We start from the raw sequence: 19,227 nt of genomic DNA on the forward strand, positions 1-19,227 counted from the left end.
GCATTTTGTGTACTTTCAAACATATAATAAAAGGCTTCAGCTACAATCTTTTATTAATTGAGTGAGAAATTACCTCTTTCTCAAAAACTACCTTACTTCAGAGGGAGCTGGGTATCACAATGTTTTATACTATCAACAGCTCTCCGTTGCTAATTACCAAGTAAATTTTTATTTTTATGCTAGAAATTATTTTAAGTAATTACCAATAATGTCCAGCCGTTGATTTCACCAAACTCTTCCAAACTTAGGACTAACCTAATGACCTAGGACATGTTAAGTTTCGTATCCATAGACGTTTAGGGCGCATTGAACCCATCCTAAGTTAGGACCAGTTTCTCATCCTAATATTAGTACTCTTTGATACATTTACTTGAAGAGAGGACCTACTTACTAGTACTCTTTGATACCTTTACTTGAAGAGAGGACCTACTTACTAGTACTCTTTGTTACCTTTACTTGAAGAGAGGACCTACTTACTAGTACTCTTTGATACCTTTACTTGAAGAGAGGACCTACTTACTAGTACTCTTTGATACCTTTACTTGAAGAGAGGACCTACTTACTAGTACTCTTTGATACCTTTACTTGAAGAGAGGACCTACTTACTAGTACTCTTTGATACCTTTACTTGAAGAGAGGACCTACTTACTAGTACTCTTTGATACCTTTACTTGAAGAGAGGACCTACTTACTAGTACTCTTTGATACCTTTACTTGAAGAGAGGACCTACTTACTAGTACTCTTTGATACCTTTACTTGAAGAGAGGACCTACTTACTAGTACTCTTTGATACCTTTACTTGAAGAGAGGACCTACTTACTAGTACTCTTTGTTACCTTTACTTGAAGAGAGGACCTACTTACTAGTACTCTTTGATACCTTTACTTGAAGAGAGGACCTACTTACTAGTACTCTTTGATACCTTTACTTGAAGAGAGGACCTACTTACTAGTACTCTTTGATACCTTTACCAGAAGAGAGGACCTACTTACTAGTACTCTTTGATACCTTTACTTGAAGAGAGGACCTACTTACTAGTACTCTTTGATACCTTTACTTGAAGAGAGGACCTACTTACTAGTACTCTTTGATACCTTTACTTGAAGAGAGGACCTACTTACTAGTACTCTTTGATACCTTTACTTGAAGAGAGGACCTACTTTCTAGTACTCTTTGATACCTTTACTTGAAGAGAGGACCTACTAACATGTACTAGTACTCTTTGATACCTTTACTTGAAGAGAAAACCTACTTATTAGTACTCTTTGATACCTTTACCAGAAGAGAGGACCTACTTTCTAGTACTCTTTGATACCTTTACCAGAAGAGAGGACCTACTTACTAGTACTCTTTGATATCTTTGCTTGAAGAGAGGACCCACTTACTAGTACTCTTTGATACCTTTACTTGAAGAGAGGACCTACTTACTAGTACTCTTTGATACCTTTACCAGAAGAGAGGACCTACTTTCTAGTACTCTTTGATACCTTTACCAGAAGAGAGGACCTACTTACTAGTACTCTTTGATATCTTTGCTTGAAGAGAGGACCCACTTACTAGTACTCTTTGATACCTTTACTTAACAAGAGGACCTACTTACTAGTACTCTTTGATACCTTTACTTGAAGAGAGGACCTATGCACATGTACTTACTAGTCCTCATTCCAGTAGTCATCAGTCTTAACGCCTACGGTGATCCCAACCACCACCAAAGGAGACCCTGGTAAGAAAAAGTCACAAGCGTATTAGGATGTTTCAGGTGGTAAACGTGTTGTATTTAAGATAACTTTACTAATTCAAATTTAATACGATAACCGTAGGCCTCACTAAAGAACACCTAAATTAATATGATGACTATCTGGTTAACATTATTCATTTCACACTTGGCTTTAACTTTAACAAACTATGGAGGTCAAATTATTGAATTACGCAAGCAGGCACATGCCATGCATACCTCTTGGCCAATGACAGGGCTTCATTTAAGTCAGTGGAGGGCGCTGTTTTAACTTATGAAATAATATGCAATGGGCCTATCACTTTTTGAGCGTAATACAAAAAAGTAAAGTCACTGGACTAATACATTTTGTTTTGCATCGGTGCAAAACAAAACAATTTGGGGGGGGGGGTTGGAACACACAGGGCAATGCTAACATGACATGATTACAATATTATAGGCCTAATTAAGCAAAAACAAAATAAATCAAAACAATAATAAGAGGCGTTCCGGGCTGTTGTCCTGAACACCTAAATGCAAGATACACTAGTACAACAGAAATTGGTTAAAAAAGGAGAGCAGACAATTGCAGAAATACAGAATGTTATTTGGTAGGTGGGGGGGGGGGGGGGGTGGGAGGAGATCAACATAACCACCAAGCTATTCTATTTCGCACGAAATCAAATGCTACTGAAAAACGTCATTCGATTTCGTTTTAAGACTAGTCAAATGTACTTTTACGTTATTCGATTTAACAAAATAATCATTCAATTTAACAATTCATCAAAGCAGCATTCAAATTCGCAGATGCTTCTTGAGGCGTGTGTGTCACGAAAAAGAATGACGATACGCTAAATTGAACAGAGTGCTAAAGGAATTTGACTCGACTCAAAACGAAATTGAACGGCCGAATTCTGAATTTGAAACGCAGTAACAACTGGAGAGGCAAAACAGTTTTAATTCGAACGCATGAAAATGAAATTGACTGCTCATTTGCCAACTTTGACCGAGAAAACCTATATTAATCAAGTGGGATTGAAAAATGTTATGTTCAAAATCACAGAAAGAACAAAAAATTGCAATATTATACACATAAAAGAATGCATTATGGAAATACATCAGCAAAAACATTAAGTTCAAATACACAGAAAGAACAAACAATGCAAATATTATACACATAAAAGAATGCATTATGAAAATACATCAGCAAAAACCTTACAGTCAAATACACAGAGAGAAAAAGAAAAGACCCTTGACCTCTGCAATTCTATAGCAGACGTCTGACCATTAGACCACAAGTTGGTCTAATAATAATAATGGCAATAGTAATTTCACACTTTGATAGTACTCTTACGACAAAGCAGAGCACTGTTTGAATATATATAGAGAAAAAACAATTGCAATAAAATATACACAAAAAAAGAATACATCATCAAGAAACATCAGCAGAAACATTATGTTCAAATACACAGAGAAAAAAACAATTGCAATATTAAAGCACAACGGCATAAATTGTCAAGAAACATCAGCAGTCACACTTTGCTCAAATGCACAGAGAAAATATCACAATTGCAATATTATACACACAAAAGAATACATCATCAAGAAACATCAGCAAAATTATTACATTCAAATACACAGGGAAAAAGACAATTGCAGAATACACACAAAGGCATCGATTATCAAGAAATATCAGCAGAAACAATTTGCTCAAATGCACCAGAGAGAGAACAAAATAGCAATATTATACACACACACAAAATAACACATGGTTGATATACATCAGCAACAACATTGTGGACATTCAGAGGCACAGATGTCTCATTATAACATGATAACCATTTCAGAATCGCCACCAAAAGAAAATATCACAATAAATATGAGCATATCAAAGAATACAATTTCAGCTTCAGGTACTTTCTGAAGACACTGAAATGTTGAAGTAAACAAAAACTGTTATTCAAGTTTGCCCCAAAACAAGCCATGCTTGGTAAAGGGCTACAAGAGGAAAATATCAAAGTATAATTGAGGAGCTGAAGCCAGGTTTGATAAGGGTTTGGTAAAGGGGTGTCCAAATTTGCTGGAAAATGTAAAACTGGGTGTCCAAATTGTCCACTCAAAATGCATTTGTGCACAGCCAAACTTCCCTGTTTTCCGTAAGCACTGATTCTGTGCTTATGGTAAGCAGCGCCATGAAATTGGCCCCTGGTCTCGCTGTAGCTGTAGCCGAGGTTGCCGTTTCGGGCACAGCCTTAGCCTGAAGGTAAGAATTGATAGCCCGAGCTGTGAACTACTCACCCCAAGCAAAGAGACACGCCTTGAGCATATAGTAGTGGACGTCCTTAGGGTTCATTGCGTTGACCGTGCTGTCATACATGTTTCTGGCCTCGACTGCCATCCACATCATTGTACTCAGGAGCAGATAGTGAAGTAAGGCAGACACCACCACACAGGCAACCTTCGAGCTCTAGTAAAGGAGAAGGTATAATCTGGCAATCACTCTTAAAATTATTGCCAATAAAAACAATTATTTTGAGTAAATTAACAGTGCCTTTGAAGGCAGTGGACACTATTGGTAATTACTCAAAATAATTATTAGCATAAAACCTTTCTTGGTGACGGGTAATGGGGAGAGAATGATAGTAAAAAACATTGTGAGAAAAGGCTCCCTCTGAAGTGCCATAGTTTGAGAAAGAAGTAATTTTCCACGAATTTGATTTCGAGACCTCAGATTTAGAACTTGAGGTCTCGAAATCAAGCATCTAAACGCACACAACTTCATGTGACAAGGTTTTTTTCTTCTTTTATTATTATCTCGCAACTTCGATGACGGATTGAGCTCAAATGTTCACAGGTTAGTTATTTTATGCATATGTTGAGATACACCAACTGTGAAGGCTAGTCTTTGACAATTACTAATAGTGTCCACTGCCTTTAAAGGGGGTGGTTCTTGACTCCTGACTGCTCTTGATGCCCTTTTTACAATTTGTTTTTTAAAACAATCTTTTCATTTTGTTAACTTTAAAATTGCACCTTCACGAAACAAAAGTTTATAATGCCTGAAACACGGCAGAGAGTGCCCCCACATTGTTCCAATACTATTGGTAATTACACAAAATAATTGTTATAAAAAAAATTACTAGGTAATGAGCAATGGAGAGCTGTTGATAGTATAAAAAATTGTGAGAAACGGTTCCCTCTCAAGTAACAGAGTTTTTGAGAAAACAAGTAATTTCTTACTAAAATATTTGAATTGAATTGGAGGCCTCAGCTGAGGTCTCGAATTCAAGGCATCTGAAAGCACCCAACTTGTGCGACAAGGGTATTTTTTTTCCCATTATTCTCTCGCAACTTTGACAACCAATTGAGTTCAAATTTTCACAGGTTTGTCATTTTATGCATATGGACACTATTGGTAATTACTCAAAATAACAAGCATGGGAGAGCTGTTGATAGTATAAAACGTTGTGAGAACCGGCTCCCTGACATAATTTTTGAGAAAGAGGTAACTTCTCACTCAATAATACAATACTTCAGCTGAGGCCTTTTACTAGGCATCTAAAAGCCTTTTATAAGGCATCTGAAAGCACACAAACTTCGATGACCAATTGAGTTCAAAATTGTATGCATGTCTGGATACACCAAGTGAAAATACTGGTCTTTGACAAATACCAAACACGTCCAGTGCGGTTAACACACCTTTTCCCTCTTGTAAAGAAGTACATCCGCACTGATAAGACAGAAACCAAATGAATGTGGAAACTTACCACAGCGTTCTCAACACCAGCCAGGAAGACAATGTACAACAACAGCAACGAGACGCAGAAATGGATGAAGATCTTTCGAGATTTGCCTGTTCTTAGTTGCCTGTGAAAACCAAATAATCAGTTGAAGACTATAAGTAATAATAAAAATAATAATAATAATAATAATAATAATAATAATAATAATAATAATAATAATAATAATATTTAAATCTTATATAGTGCATTATATCAACAAATAATCTCAATGCACTTAACATTACTATTACAGATAATGATAATCAATTAAAAACAATGAAAGATTATTAAAAAGCACATTAAAAATCAAAGGTAAAGTAATAATAAGTATACGATTGGTGATGAACAGAAGAAAAACATAAGTTTAAATTTGAACACTCTCTAATAAAAAAGCACATTAAAAACATTGGTACAACATTAATAAGTACACGATTGATAATAATAATAATAACAAATTCTTATATAGCGCCTTTCACAATAACCGTATCATTGCACTTTACATTAGTGCCCTGGTCATAGGGCCAATAACATTCCTGTAATGTTTCTCAGCTCCCTGGGGAGGATACAGCCCTGAGCTGCCTGTAAGGCGCTTGTGGCTTTTTCATACACAATATCAACCTCTACCCTCGCAGGTACCCATTATACCCCTGGGTGAAGAGAAGCAATTATAGTAAAGTATCTTGCTCAAGGACACAAGTGTCACGACCGGGATTCGAACCCACACTCAGGATCGGCCTTGGATCGGTCGAGTTGGTCTCTGAAAAGCGTTTGTAACCATTTGTTATAAAATGCTTATAGATAGAAAGATCTTGTAAAAGTAGAATACAATGATCCACACAAACATGTCTCGAAATTGCACGGTTTTCCTTTTGGTCGGCCACTTATGGGAGTTGAATTTCATAAATGGCCGACCGTATTAGTTTGCAAAGAGAAGGGGTACCCCCGGGGTGTGTATGGCAGTGTGTTTATCTTCAATAATACTTGGTTCTTATATTGTAAGTTATCACACAAGCGCGAGTGGAATACGGAAAAATATAGCGCTTCTGCGTCCCATATTTAACGAGGCAGACACGCTATATTTTCCGTATTGTCACGAGCGCACGTGTGATAACGTACTTAGCAAACTTGGCGCGTGACATAGAACACACAAGGCGCAGTTAGTGATATTAGCCGTGCAATATAGGTTTTTATCACCACTCCACTCTGCATATCTGATTGGAGGATTAGCGCGTACTTGAAGATAAAGCGCTTTATCACACCCCTATGGGCGTATCAAAGCGTCCAGTATTTTTTCCTGCAAGGTATGTTGAGCTAAGTATTGAAGTTTGAAACCAATTCCTTTACAGCACCATGTAGTGGTTTACAAGGTGCTGTGGCACAATATGCTGCCAATCAAACCAGGAACACCGGGATGAGCCCCTTCGTTTTAAAAATAAGTGCACTGGGTTACTTTAGGTGCATTACACAACATATGGGACCTGCGGCTTTCCGTCCTGTCCGAAAGACGCAGCAATAATGGTTAAGTGTCTTGCTAAAGGACAGAAGTGTCACGACCTAACCCACACTCTGCTGAACAGAAACACCAGTGCTTTAATCAGCTTGACCGCGACACGCCATGAAGACTGCACTAGAATAAGGTCATGTTGTCTTTACATTGTCTCTGCTGCGCCTTGAACATCTCTTAAAGGCAGTGGACACTATTGGTAAATACTCAAAATAATTATTAGCATAAAACCTTTATTGGTTACGAGTAATGGGGAGAGGTTGATGGTATAAAACATTGTGAGAAACGGCTCCCTCTGAAGTGCCATAGTTTTCGAGAAAGACGTAATTTTCCATGAATTTGATTTTGAGACCTCAGATTTAGAACTTGAGGTCTCGAAATCAACCATCTGAACGCACACAACTTCGTGTGACAAGGGTGGGTATTTTCTTTCATTGTTATCTCGCAAGTTCGATGACCGATTGAGCTCAAATTTTCACAGGTTTGTTATTTTATGCATATGTTGAGATACACCAACTGTGAAGGCTAGTCTTTGACAATTAGCAATAGTGTCCTCTGCCTTTAAGATTGATTTGGCGCATTACAAAAAACCTATTATTATTATTTATTATTTTTATTATTAGGAAGGAAATAGAAGATGAAATATTTGTACCTGATACAGAGATATGCAGCCAGCGTGATAGTCAGAGCTGCTATTGACAAGGCACATCCAATCTGACTGATCAACTGCAGAGCCCGTGCTGCAGGGGGAGGCAGTTTCTGTCCATTGAAGTCCTGTTATGTGAAAAAAATAGAATTACAAAAAAATTACTCAAGAATGTTCACTTCAATCATAATGGTTTTGAATTCTCTACGTGAATGTCCGATTAAAGACATTGGAAACCTTTGGTAATTGTCAAAGACCAGTCTTCACACTTGGTGTATCTCAACATATGCACAAAATAACAAACCTGTGAAAACTGGTAGTCGAAAGTTGCGAGATAATAATGGAAGAAAAAACACCTTTACCACACGAAGTTGTGTGCTTTCAGATGCTTGATTTTGGGACCTCAAAATCTAACTCCGAGGTCTAAAAATCAAATTCAAATATTTTCGTGGAAAATTACTTCTTTCTGAGTGAAAATGAGTGCATCACAAAACTCTATTTGACTGTAACCCTCTGGTGTTTCATGGCTAAGCGGCTAAGAGCACCAAACTTTAGCTCTGGTGTTTCCTATCAGCAGAGTGTGGGTTCGAGTCCAGGGGCCGTATTCACGAAACTACTTAAGTCACAAAATAATAAGCACCCCACTTAAATTCCCAACTTAGACGAATCTCACCGACTAAGTGGTATTCACAAAGCGTTTGCGCTAAGTGCCCCGCTTACTTTCGCGTCTTAAGTCTAAGTGTGGTCCGAGCTGACTTAAGCGGGGCACTAGGGTGTCATGGCCGCTTTTTTGCATGTCGCACACCGCCATAATTTTGAGGCTAGAATTCTTCGTAGAGAGCGAGTATTTCGAGAAAGGAGTAATCCTTTAGCAGATTTTACTGACGGTGAACTTTACTCGCGGTATAGATTCGACAGAAACGGTATTTTATTTATTTCTCAGCTGTTAAGAGAGGAAATTCAGTCGCCAACGGAACGATCTTGCGCTATTCCCGCAGAAATCAAGGTCATAATTGCATTGCAGTTTTATGCTTGTGGAACATTTCAAAGAACTATTGGAGACACAATCAAAATTTCTCAGTCATCCGTATCCAGAATAGTCAGCATTGTGTCATCAAGTCTAGCTAGAAAACTTGCTGAATTTGTAAGGTGGCCAGCAGCTGCAGATGAACAAAATATCAAAAGGGGATTTTTCACCATCGCTGGATTTCCGGGCGTAGTTGGACTCATCGACGGAACTCATGTCCGAATCTTGGCACCCTCAGAACACGAAGAGCAGTTTGTTAACAGGAAAAATTACCACTCCATAAATGTTCAAGTTGTTGTGGACAATAGGTGTGTGTTCACGCAAATAAATGCCCAGTGGCCGGGAAGTACCCACGACTCAAGAGTGCTTCGAGAGAGCCGATTAGCGGACGTGTTTGGGCGCCACCGGCCGGCGGGGAGAGGGGAAAACAACGAGGAAGGTTACCTGTTAGGCGACACTGGCTACCCGTCAAAACCATGGCTCCTCACACCGTTTCTCCAGGCAGGAAATCGTGCAGAGGCAAGATACAACGGTGCACACAAGTAAGTTGTTTCATTTCGCAATACTTTTTTAAGTTTTGTTTTAATTATAAATTCATGTTTCACAAAATTTCATATTCACACGTTGACATAAGCTGCGTCTTTTTGTGTTTTTGGTAGAACAACTCGAAGTCTTGTTGAACGGACGATTGGGCAGTGGAAACGTCGTTTTCACTGCCTTCATGGTGAAATAAGGCTGTCCCCAGAAAGAACGTGCAGAGTGATTGCTGCATGTGCTGTGCTGCACAACATTGCAAAGCAACGAGGCCTTCCAGACATTGAAGAGGATCACATGAACAACCCTCCACATCCACAGCCAGAACAACCAGTGCACCACGATGATGGCAACCTAGTCAGGAACCACGTAGTTCACACCTATTTCCAGTGAGTTTAAGTTATAATCCACCATTCTGAATTTTACGTTTCCACTCTCAAAAAAGAGAGAGCACCACCCGGGTCTGCATTACACCGTGACCTAAGCATAACTGACGTGTCACTGTTGTTTTTTGCACACAAAAATCAATGACTGACTGAATAACCAAGTCGGCAAAGTTCATGAAATAATTTGCGTTATTTTGATACAATTACATTTTGATACATTTTATTTTTGATACATATTGTCTAATAAAATAGGGCGCTAGAAACTTATTGTGCTTGCGGGCCGGGTAGGAGGAGGATGTAATGTAAACAACATAATTTTTGTCAACAACACAACTTTTTTTACTTTTGGGGGATGGCTAGGGATTATAAATAATAATAAATAAAATATTTAAATTGTACCATCTGTTTTTAAGATTTGTTTGAGCCCACTCATCATCCAAATATTCTTTACACCCGTAACAATTATAGCTCTATAATTTAATCAGAAGAAACCCACAAATTATTGCCACAGGTGAGGAGTAGATCAATGCTCGACTACCACCTAGTGCTATTTTAAGGGAAGCCTTCTACCATCATTATTTTCAAACCGCGTGAATCTGTGGACATTTTGTTTTGTGTCCTTCAGAAGGTACCCATCCAGACCCTTTAATTGAAAAACGTTATATTTCAGAAAACGTTATGTTATAACACCACCTTCAAAATAACTATGACAACAAAAATGACAGTTATTTCATATTCAATCGATTCATAGAACAAATTCATTTTATTATCACGACACAAAAACAGTCAAATCATAACTCTACATAGTTATACGGAGCTCCACGACTGCAAACAAAATTCTTTGTCACACAGGGCAATTCAGAGACAATAAACATTGTTAACTTTTGTTCATATTTTTTTTTATACACAAAGATATGGTTGCCCGAAAATCACAGGCAAAACCTATACAAATGTACAAAAAAGCGTCAGCAAATAAATAATAGATAAGACAACAAATAATTATAACTTATTGGTTTAATAACCCCTGTTGCAATACTGCCATGTTGAGGATAATCATCTCTTTCTCTATGAGAAGTTTCTCAATTTCTATCTCTGCTCTTCTTGTCTCCACTTCGCATTTCCGCTGTTCCAGCTTGAGCAGCTTTCCGTACTCCTCCTCATTTTCTTCTGATCTTGTTCTTTTTGTAGGCACCATCGATAATCTACACGCTGACGATGATGGTCCAAATGTGACTGGCAACTCAGTATAAGTGCTGAAGGAAAAAAAAAATAATAATTTGAGTAATACGTAATAAGCTTTAACTAGTAATAACTATCCGCCATACCAGTTATCATTAATTTCAAACGCTTTGTTTAAAAGCAACACGTCACTGAATTTGCTTGACTACCAGTTATTTACACCGCCTTTTTTATAAGTGTTTATAAGCAATAATAGTAACTATATTTACCTGTCATCCGGTGTATCAGCAATGGAACCATGAGCAGCTGATGTGGCGACTGCGGGCTCAAAGTTATCATCAGGAGGGAGGCTGTCAATGCCACCAACGATCCCTACGATAGTTGGAGAGTTCTCTCCTATCAGGGTCATCAATCTTTGGTCCATTGGGCTCAGATCAGGTGGGGCAGGTCCTCCTCCTTGAAAGAAACGGTTTTAAAATTGTTGAGAGTTTCCCAAAATTGCAAGTTCTAAAAAGTCAATATCAAACATTATGTGTGCTTTTTCCAAGTTAAGTGTGCATAATAACTAAGTGAACTTAAAGACAATGGACACTATTGGTAATTGTCAAAGACCAGTCCTCTCACTTGGTGTATCTCAACATATGCATTAAATATCAAACCTGTGAAAATTTGAGCTCAATTGGTCGTCGAAGTTGCGAGATAACTATGAAAGAAAAAACACCATTGTCACACGTAGTTGTGTGCTTTTAGATGCTTGATTTCGAGACCTCAAATTCTAAACTTGAGGTCTCGAAATCAACTTCCTGGAAAATTACTTCTTTCTCAAAAACTACGTCACTTCAGAGGGAGCCGTTTGTCATAATGTTTTATAATATCAACCTCTCACTATTAGATTGCTCGTTACCAAGTAAGGTTTTATGCTAATGATTATTTTGAGGAGGTGTTCTTTATGGAGGTATTATTCGTTGAGTATGTTGTTTATGATAAATAAGTTACAAGTTCCCAAATGTTTTTTGACCCATTAATTGATTGATTTGTGAACGGATTTGATTGGTTGATTGGTGTATTATAATATTGTTTTATTAATTTGTTTGTTTATTTATTTATTTATTTATTTATTTGTTTATTTGTTTATTTATTTATTTGTTTACTTATTTATTTATATATTATTATTTTATATTTTGTGTTATTTTTTGTAATTTTGTTTCTTTATTTATTTATTAATATTATTATTCATTTGAAATATTGTTTTAATCATATTATTATTTTCTTCGTTTATTAATTTCTTTTATTTAAGTGTAGTTATGCCTATTGGTTAGTAATTTTAAAATGTATTTATTCAATTTCGACTATCTGTACTTATTTTGTTGTATTTTGTATAGTTCACTCATTTAAAACAATAAAACAAATGAGTACTACATACCGGTTTTGACTGATTCCTTTCGGTATTTGGAGGCTTCCTCCTTCATCTTACTGTTCATGTTCTGCCATTTCTTCTGAAGTTCCGGCACATCTCGACGGACTGACGGGAAGCTTGAGTTAAGGGCCTCTGCAATTTGTCGCCATGCTTCGTGCTTAATTTGGGACGTGACCTTTGACGAAAATTTCGGTCGGAGCACATCGGCCCGCTTCTCCCACTCACTAAGAAGGAGCAACTTCTCCTTCTCGGAAAAATTTGGTTTCCGGACATTTTTCTCCTTCAAGGTTGCGGCCATTGTTGTAATACAATTAATTACAACTGTTTAAACTATGTAGTGCTAAAACGCGCGCGTGTAACATTTTTTTTAAGTGTTAAAACATACTATTTTTCTACCATTAATACATGCCTAAATTCATATTGTGCGTGGACGCGCGCGTTCTAACATGAGGCCAACGCACAAAATAACAAAGAAAACACAATTAATTTGTTTCAAACTATCAACTCCCTCTGTAATTTGTGGCACCGCTGTCGTGAAAAAAATGTATTATAACATTCTCGTCTCGGGGTAGGCCTAATGATAATTGATTGATTGCTCCTGAGTCATCATGGTAACCATTGATGACGTATGCTTCGTGCGCATGTGCACTTACTTGATCTAAACAACTTAACTTGTTTTGATTTAAGTGGGGTACTAAGATAAGTGGGGTACTTAGATGTTTTGTGAATAGCTACTTAAGCGCCCCACTTAAGTTAGCGGGGTGCTTTAGACTTAAGTGAAAACTTAAGTACTCCACTAAGTTAAGGTTCGTGAATACCGCCCCAGGCCCTGGCTTTGCTTTGCCTTCGGGATAGGACATTAAGCTGTAGGCCCCATGCACACATCAAAGAACCCAGAACATTCCAGTAGGGGTTAACCCTGGTGTTTCTGGTTCATTGCTAGCACCCTTATTTACAGGTTTCTCCAGGCTTAAAGCCTGGGTCACACTTCCTGCGAATGCAAATGCGTGGCAAGTTTCAACGTCACAGGGCTGTTTTCGCAGCAAATGTTTCGCATGAGTTGATCACAAGTCAACTGATGCAAATTATTTGTTGCAATTTTGTGACTTCAATGTTTGTATCACATTCACATTTGCAGGAAGCTCGAACTGTGATTTACAAGCTACAGTGATTATAAGTTCACTCATGAGGGTATCTGGTTTCTATTACCAGAAATAATAACTAGACTTAACTTTTTGTTCAATTTTTTTGTCATTAATTTTGGTTTTTACCCATACACCGATGTGTGTTAGCACTGTTTACTCAGTACTTTCCGGAGTCCTGTGAAAAAATATCACAGGCATGTTACTCGGGTGGGATTCGAACCCACGACCCTTGCAATTCTAGACCAGTGTCTTACCAACTAGACTACCGAGGTTGCCCGGTAGCTAGAGGCAGTTCGAATCCTATGTTTTGGCAGCGGGTACCGCAACTATATAATAGATGTTAAATTTGCATCGGGGATAAAGATTATTAATTTTGGTTTTTACCCATACACCGATGTGTGTTAGCACTGTTTACTCAGTACTTTCCCGAGTCCTGTGAAAAAATATCACAGGCATGTTACTCGGGTGGGATTAGAACCCACGACCCTTGCAATTCTAGAGCAGTGTCTTACCAACTAGACTACCGAGGTTGCCCGGTAGCTAGAGGCAGTTTGAATCCTATGTTTTGTCGCAACACATCCCAGTTTGATTTCTGGGGTTGAACAAAGAATTGACTAGAGTGAGATTCGAACCAACGACCTCCGGATTAACGTGCCGGCGCTCTACCAACTGAGCTAGGGATCACACCCGGAGGTCGTTGGCTCTAATCCCACTCTAGTCAATTCTTTGTTCAACCCCAGAAATCATTTCAAAATTTACCCAGTCAGTTTCCCTTGTGGTTTATATTGACATCGCAGTTTGAATACATGTAAGCTTCATTTCACCTTGACAAAGCTTTTATTACTCAGTATACAGATCATGAACCTGCACCTTTAAGGCGACGTCGTGTGACGCTTGATGACGCCATCGTGGTGTGAACTAATTTTTTCGATGTAACAAATCCCAACTTGGATACATGCAAAGTTTGAGCTTGATTACCAAAGGTGTTCCTTACTTTATTAATCTTAAAATAAAAATAAAAATAACAACCTACCAAAAGAAGAGCAAAGTTGGTTGCACGGACGCGCTTACTCTTGCGTGCCACAGTGTCCGGACGCACCATTTCAGTAATTTGGGTTACGGGGTTGCACTTGCAGAACAAGCTGCCGTCTTCAGCTCCAGTATAGTTGCATCCTACACTTGACCAATCACCAACACCATCTTCAAGTGTGAAATCCCACGACACACATTTTGTCGAATTTAAAGTTGCATCGGTGGCATTTTCAGGTGCCTGTGGTAGTGAAACGATTCACACTGATATTTATTTGAGTTACTGGGTCTTGTGGCAAGGAGCTCTGTAATGCCATTTGCGTGTGAGATTTGATTATTGTCTGATACAATGACGTGCTTGATTAGAAGTTACAGCTTAAATTTGAACTCCTTAGACTATCAAGACAGTTGGGCAAGCTTTTGCTTAGTTACGTTAAAGCCATTGGACCCTTTCGGTAAACAGTATTGTCCAAGGCCCACACTTCGTGTAATCACAACTTCTATATCAAATAACAAACCTGTGAAAATTTAGGCTCAATCGGTCATCGGAGTCGGGAGAAAATAACGGGAAAAACCCACCCTTGTATCCACACGTTTTGCCGTGTCATAACATGTGTTTAAAATAAATCGGTAATTCTGGTTATTGAGAATTGATATTGTTTTACTGTTTTCTCAAAAAGTAAAGCATTTCATGGAATAATGTTTTAAGAGAAGTCTTTCACCACTACCATCTGTAAACCCTGTAAGTTATTTGTAAGTCTGTGAAAGGGTCCAATGGCTTTAAAGAGACAGTGAACACCCATATGCAATTCTGAATGGATGTGTATGGCACAATGGTACAGGGTTTGCTCATCTGGAGGTTGCCATGCAAAAGCTTTCCCCGAACCATTTGACATATGTAGCAACTGTCTCTATAGTCTGAGGAACTCAAATTTAAGGGGTAACTTGTGACTACAAGCAAGTCATTATACCAGACATTATTCAAATCTAATTCGCTAAATGCTTATTGGATGTTATGCACAGCCATAATCAAGTGTACAAAGACACATAATAGATGTTAAATTTGCATCAGGATAAAGAATATTAATTTTGGTTTTTACCCATACACCGATGTAAGTTAGCACTGTATACTCAAGTACTGATTATACAGTGCTCACTTACATTGATGCATGGGTAAAAACCAAAATTATTAATACAAAGACATCAAGTGAGTAATAGATAAATATTGCAGATCTTGTACATATATTCCGCGAACTCAAGTTTTGTTTTTTTGTTTTATTTAAAAAAAAAAAAATGAGAGAGTTCCTAACAATCACTTCAAGGTAAGGGTTACATTTCAACAATTTGGGCCATCGACCCAAATCAACGGACCGTCAGCTTAGTTTTTTGTTTTTACACTCGTTGCCAATGGCCACCCAATGGCCAATGGCCACCCAATGGCCATCCAATGGCCAATGGCCACCCAATGGCCACCCAATGGCCAATGGCCATCCCAATGGCCAATGGCCATCCAATGGCCAATGGCCACCCAATTGCCAATGGCCACCCACTGGCCAATGGCCATCCAATGGCCAATGGCCACCCAATGGCCAATGGCCACCCAATGGCCAATGGCCATCCAATGGCCAATGGCCATCCAATGGCCAATGGCCACCCAATTGCCAATGGCCACCCAATGGCCAATGGCCATCCAATGGCCAATGGCCGCCCAATGGCCAATGGCCGCCCAATGGCCAATGGCCACCCAATTGCCAATGGCCACCCAATGGCCAATGGCCACCCAATGGCCAATGGCCGCCCAATGGCCAATGGCCACCCAATTGCCAATGGCCACCCAATGGTCAAATGACAGTAAAAGTAACCAACAAAAGAAAGAAGAAACAAACAGTATATCGCCGAAGAAAGCTACATTAAAAAAATCAAAGGACTGTCATTATTCAACTGCCAGGTTCAGGGACATGTTGCCACCTACTTCTGGGGCTGAAACAGGGTTACCCCTTTTCACAGTCTGTCGAGGAGTAGAATCAACAACGCGAGATTACCAAAAGCAGACAAGCAGTTGTCCTAATGCTCACTACTGTCCCTAAAACAACCATTTCCAAGCGGCGTCCGTGCTTTTTCTGTATCTGCACCCACTGTCTGGAACTCTCTTCCTTGTATATATCCGAGCTACAACATCTCTTTAAAATAATTGACTTTCTGTTTGTTATTCTTTACCATTTATTTTTGCCAAAACGTTTACCATATTTTTCTGCGAATAAGACGCTCGGCGGACAAGACGCAGAACCCTAAAATAACCACAAAAAATTCAAACGTCGACAGATCAAAAAGGCGCACCGCCGCATAAGGCGCATGTTAAATGCACACAGAAGAACACCAGGTGTCACCCGATGTGGGTACATTGACACAAAGACGTAATTATGTTGCCTTTTGAAACCTACGCAATTGATACCGACCTTCATCCATTCAGCCAACGCCGTCCATTGAATAATAAAATGAAGTCCGGCCCAATCAGCGGCCAGAAACGAAGGTCCACGCAATTTGTTGCCTTTGGAACCTAGGTAAATTGATACCAAACTTCACCCATTCAGCCAACGCATGAAGTCCAGCCCAATCAGCGGCCAGAAACGATGGTCCACGCACTGTATGTAATTTATCTGCTTTATTCAACGTACTCTTATTTCTTTCAAGCTACGTAATTTGCATTCTTTTTTGTTACTCTCTCTGTTTTTGTTTTTCTTGTTTTAGTTATTATTATTATTATTGTTACTACCATGGAGTGGATTCGGAAACAAGAGACTCTAGTTCAGATACAAAAATTGCCTCGTTGTTCATGGAGTAGGGTGGGAAATTTGGAGACATCAGACAAAAATTTGTTCTGCTATTTACCTATTTGTATTGTTTACTAGGCTGTAAACTTATCTAAACATAAAAGAATACATGTTTTTAAAACTATTTCTGTGACTACATATATTTGGTTTGCGGTAACACCATGTGTGTTTCTACTTGCCAGGTACAGTTTGTTCTTTCTTTATTCTACTACCGCGGAGAAGACTTATCGAATGTTCAGGAGACTTCTCAGTTCTGAAAAGAACTGTCCTGCTTTTTAACTACTACCAAAGCGAAAAGTATAAAAATAGGCTGGGACTATTACTTTACCTTATAGGATCGTACAACCGCGGAGTTAGTTCAATTTCTGTGACGTCACTCTATTGATGAAAGTGTGGATTATTTTTACAAATCTAAACTTAACTGTAGTTTTGTTACGAATCTACAGTTGAGTGTACAAACCAATGTTATAATTCAACTTGAAAATAACTGTCTTTCCCAAAATAACATGTGAAAAACAAGTTATATTTCAATGTCTAAAAGCATTTTCCAGTTAAATTATTTACTTTAGTAAATAACATAATGTTGCAAGCACTATGATAATACATTTTGCAAAAAAAATATAAAGGTGACCAAATGGTGTTTGACCAAATGCAAAGATTGGGGGAAATAGTTTATAGGCAGCGGACACTCTTGGTAATTACTCAAAATAATTATTATCATAAATCCTTTCTTGATTACGAGTAATGGGGAGAGGTTGATAGTATGAAACATTGTGGGAAACAGCTCCCTCTGAAGTGACGTAGTTTTCGAGAAAGAAGTAATTTTCCATGAATTTGATTTTGAGACTTCAGATTTAGAATTTGAGGTCTCAAAATCAAGCAACTAAAAGCACACAACTTCGTGTGACCATGGTGCAACAAGGGTGTTTTTTCCTTACATTAATATCTAGCAACTTTGACGACCGATGGAGCTCAAACTTCCACAGGTTTGCTATTTTATGCATATGTTGAGTAGACCAACTCAGTGAAGGCTCGTCTTTGACAATTACCAGTAGTGTCCACTGTCTTTAAGTCATAGAAAAGACCCCAAAGTGTAGACTCATTACTATAATGTACTTGCCATCGTCTCGTACATTCTATCCACGAATCTACACTTTCTCGTCCATTCTCCTTTCTTAATTTGAGAATAATCTCTTGAAGCTAACCTTAAACGTAATGACCAAGGGTTCCTGTAGGTTATTCAGTGTATTGTCGTCAAGAAGCACTGAGAGAACGGGTCCTGCGACGTCTACCAGTGATCCCTCCTCATCTTGGTTATTCTGAAGAGATGCAGACTGAAACAACGCATCCGTTGCATAGATGACGAAGCCAGCTTGGAGTTGTGTATGATCATTGTTTTCGTCTACAATGTATCAATCAATTACATCATTTGTGTTAACAGCATCAGGGCCCAATTTCATAAAGCATAACACGAAGCTTAGCACAACACAACTATGATTCCCAGAATAAACTGCGGCAATAAAGTATCTAAACACTTACAATTGGTCAGATTTATCAGAACCTGAAATAGTATTCAAAGAAATTATAAATTAATTCGATTCACCATTATCTTCTGCGCATTTTGACATCTCTTTTCTTGCGCTACGGTGTTGTTTGGTGGATTTATGGGCACTTGAGTGGCTTAACGACACTGGACACTATTGGTAATTGTCAAATACCAGTCTTCTCACTTGGTGTATCTCAACATTATATGCATAAAATAACAAAATTTTAGCTCAATTGGTCGTCCAAGTTGCGAGAATAACAGAAAAAAACACTCTTGTCACATGAAGTTGTGTGCTTTTAGATGCAAGTTGATTTCGAGATCTCATCTAACTCTGAGGTCTCAAAATCATAATTCGTGGAAAATTACTCCTTTCTTGAAAACTACGTCACTTCAGAGGGAGCCGTTTCTCAGTGTTTTATACCATCAACCTCTCCCCATTACTCGTTACCAAGTAAGGTTTTATGCTAATAATTATTTTGAGTAATT

General features: G+C 38.4%; 2 protein-coding genes across 2 annotated transcripts in view; one reads left to right on the forward strand and one right to left on the reverse strand.

Annotated features, from left to right (window-relative positions):
• LOC117293718 (adhesion G-protein coupled receptor G7-like) overlaps nucleotides 1-19,227 on the reverse strand; it is a 40,150-nt gene that overhangs the window by 2,596 nt on the left and 18,327 nt on the right. Inside the window, exons 10-15 of the mRNA XM_033776140.1 lie at nucleotides 18,401-18,597; nucleotides 14,369-14,605; nucleotides 7,654-7,775; nucleotides 5,483-5,582; nucleotides 4,014-4,182; nucleotides 1,655-1,721 (exon numbers count right to left, since the gene is read on the reverse strand). Coding sequence (XP_033632031.1) covers nucleotides 1,655-1,721; nucleotides 4,014-4,182; nucleotides 5,483-5,582; nucleotides 7,654-7,775; nucleotides 14,369-14,605; nucleotides 18,401-18,597 — 892 coding nt within the window. The remainder of the gene's footprint in view (nucleotides 1-1,654; nucleotides 1,722-4,013; nucleotides 4,183-5,482; nucleotides 5,583-7,653; nucleotides 7,776-14,368; nucleotides 14,606-18,400; nucleotides 18,598-19,227) is intronic.
• Nucleotides 8,279-11,403, forward strand: LOC117293719 (putative nuclease HARBI1). The gene is made up of 3 exons (XM_033776141.1): nucleotides 8,279-9,216; nucleotides 9,334-9,597; nucleotides 10,783-11,403. Exons 1-3 carry the CDS (start codon nucleotides 8,426-8,428, stop codon nucleotides 10,793-10,795), a joined length of 1,068 nt encoding a protein of 355 aa, XP_033632032.1. The 5' UTR covers nucleotides 8,279-8,425; the 3' UTR covers nucleotides 10,796-11,403.

This window comes from Asterias rubens, chromosome 8 (assembly GCF_902459465.1).
Source record: "Asterias rubens chromosome 8, eAstRub1.3, whole genome shotgun sequence".
Lineage (NCBI taxonomy): Eukaryota > Metazoa > Echinodermata > Asteroidea > Forcipulatida > Asteriidae > Asterias > Asterias rubens.

Coding starts and splice junctions, on each gene's coding strand:
- LOC117293719 (XM_033776141.1), top strand. CDS start 8,426: ATGGCCGCTTTTTTGCATGTCGCACACCGCCATAATTTTGAGGCTAGA. Junction 9,217..9,333: donor AGATACAACGGTGCACACAA/GTAAGTTGTTTC, acceptor TGTTTTTGGTAG/AACAACTCGAAGTCTTGTTG.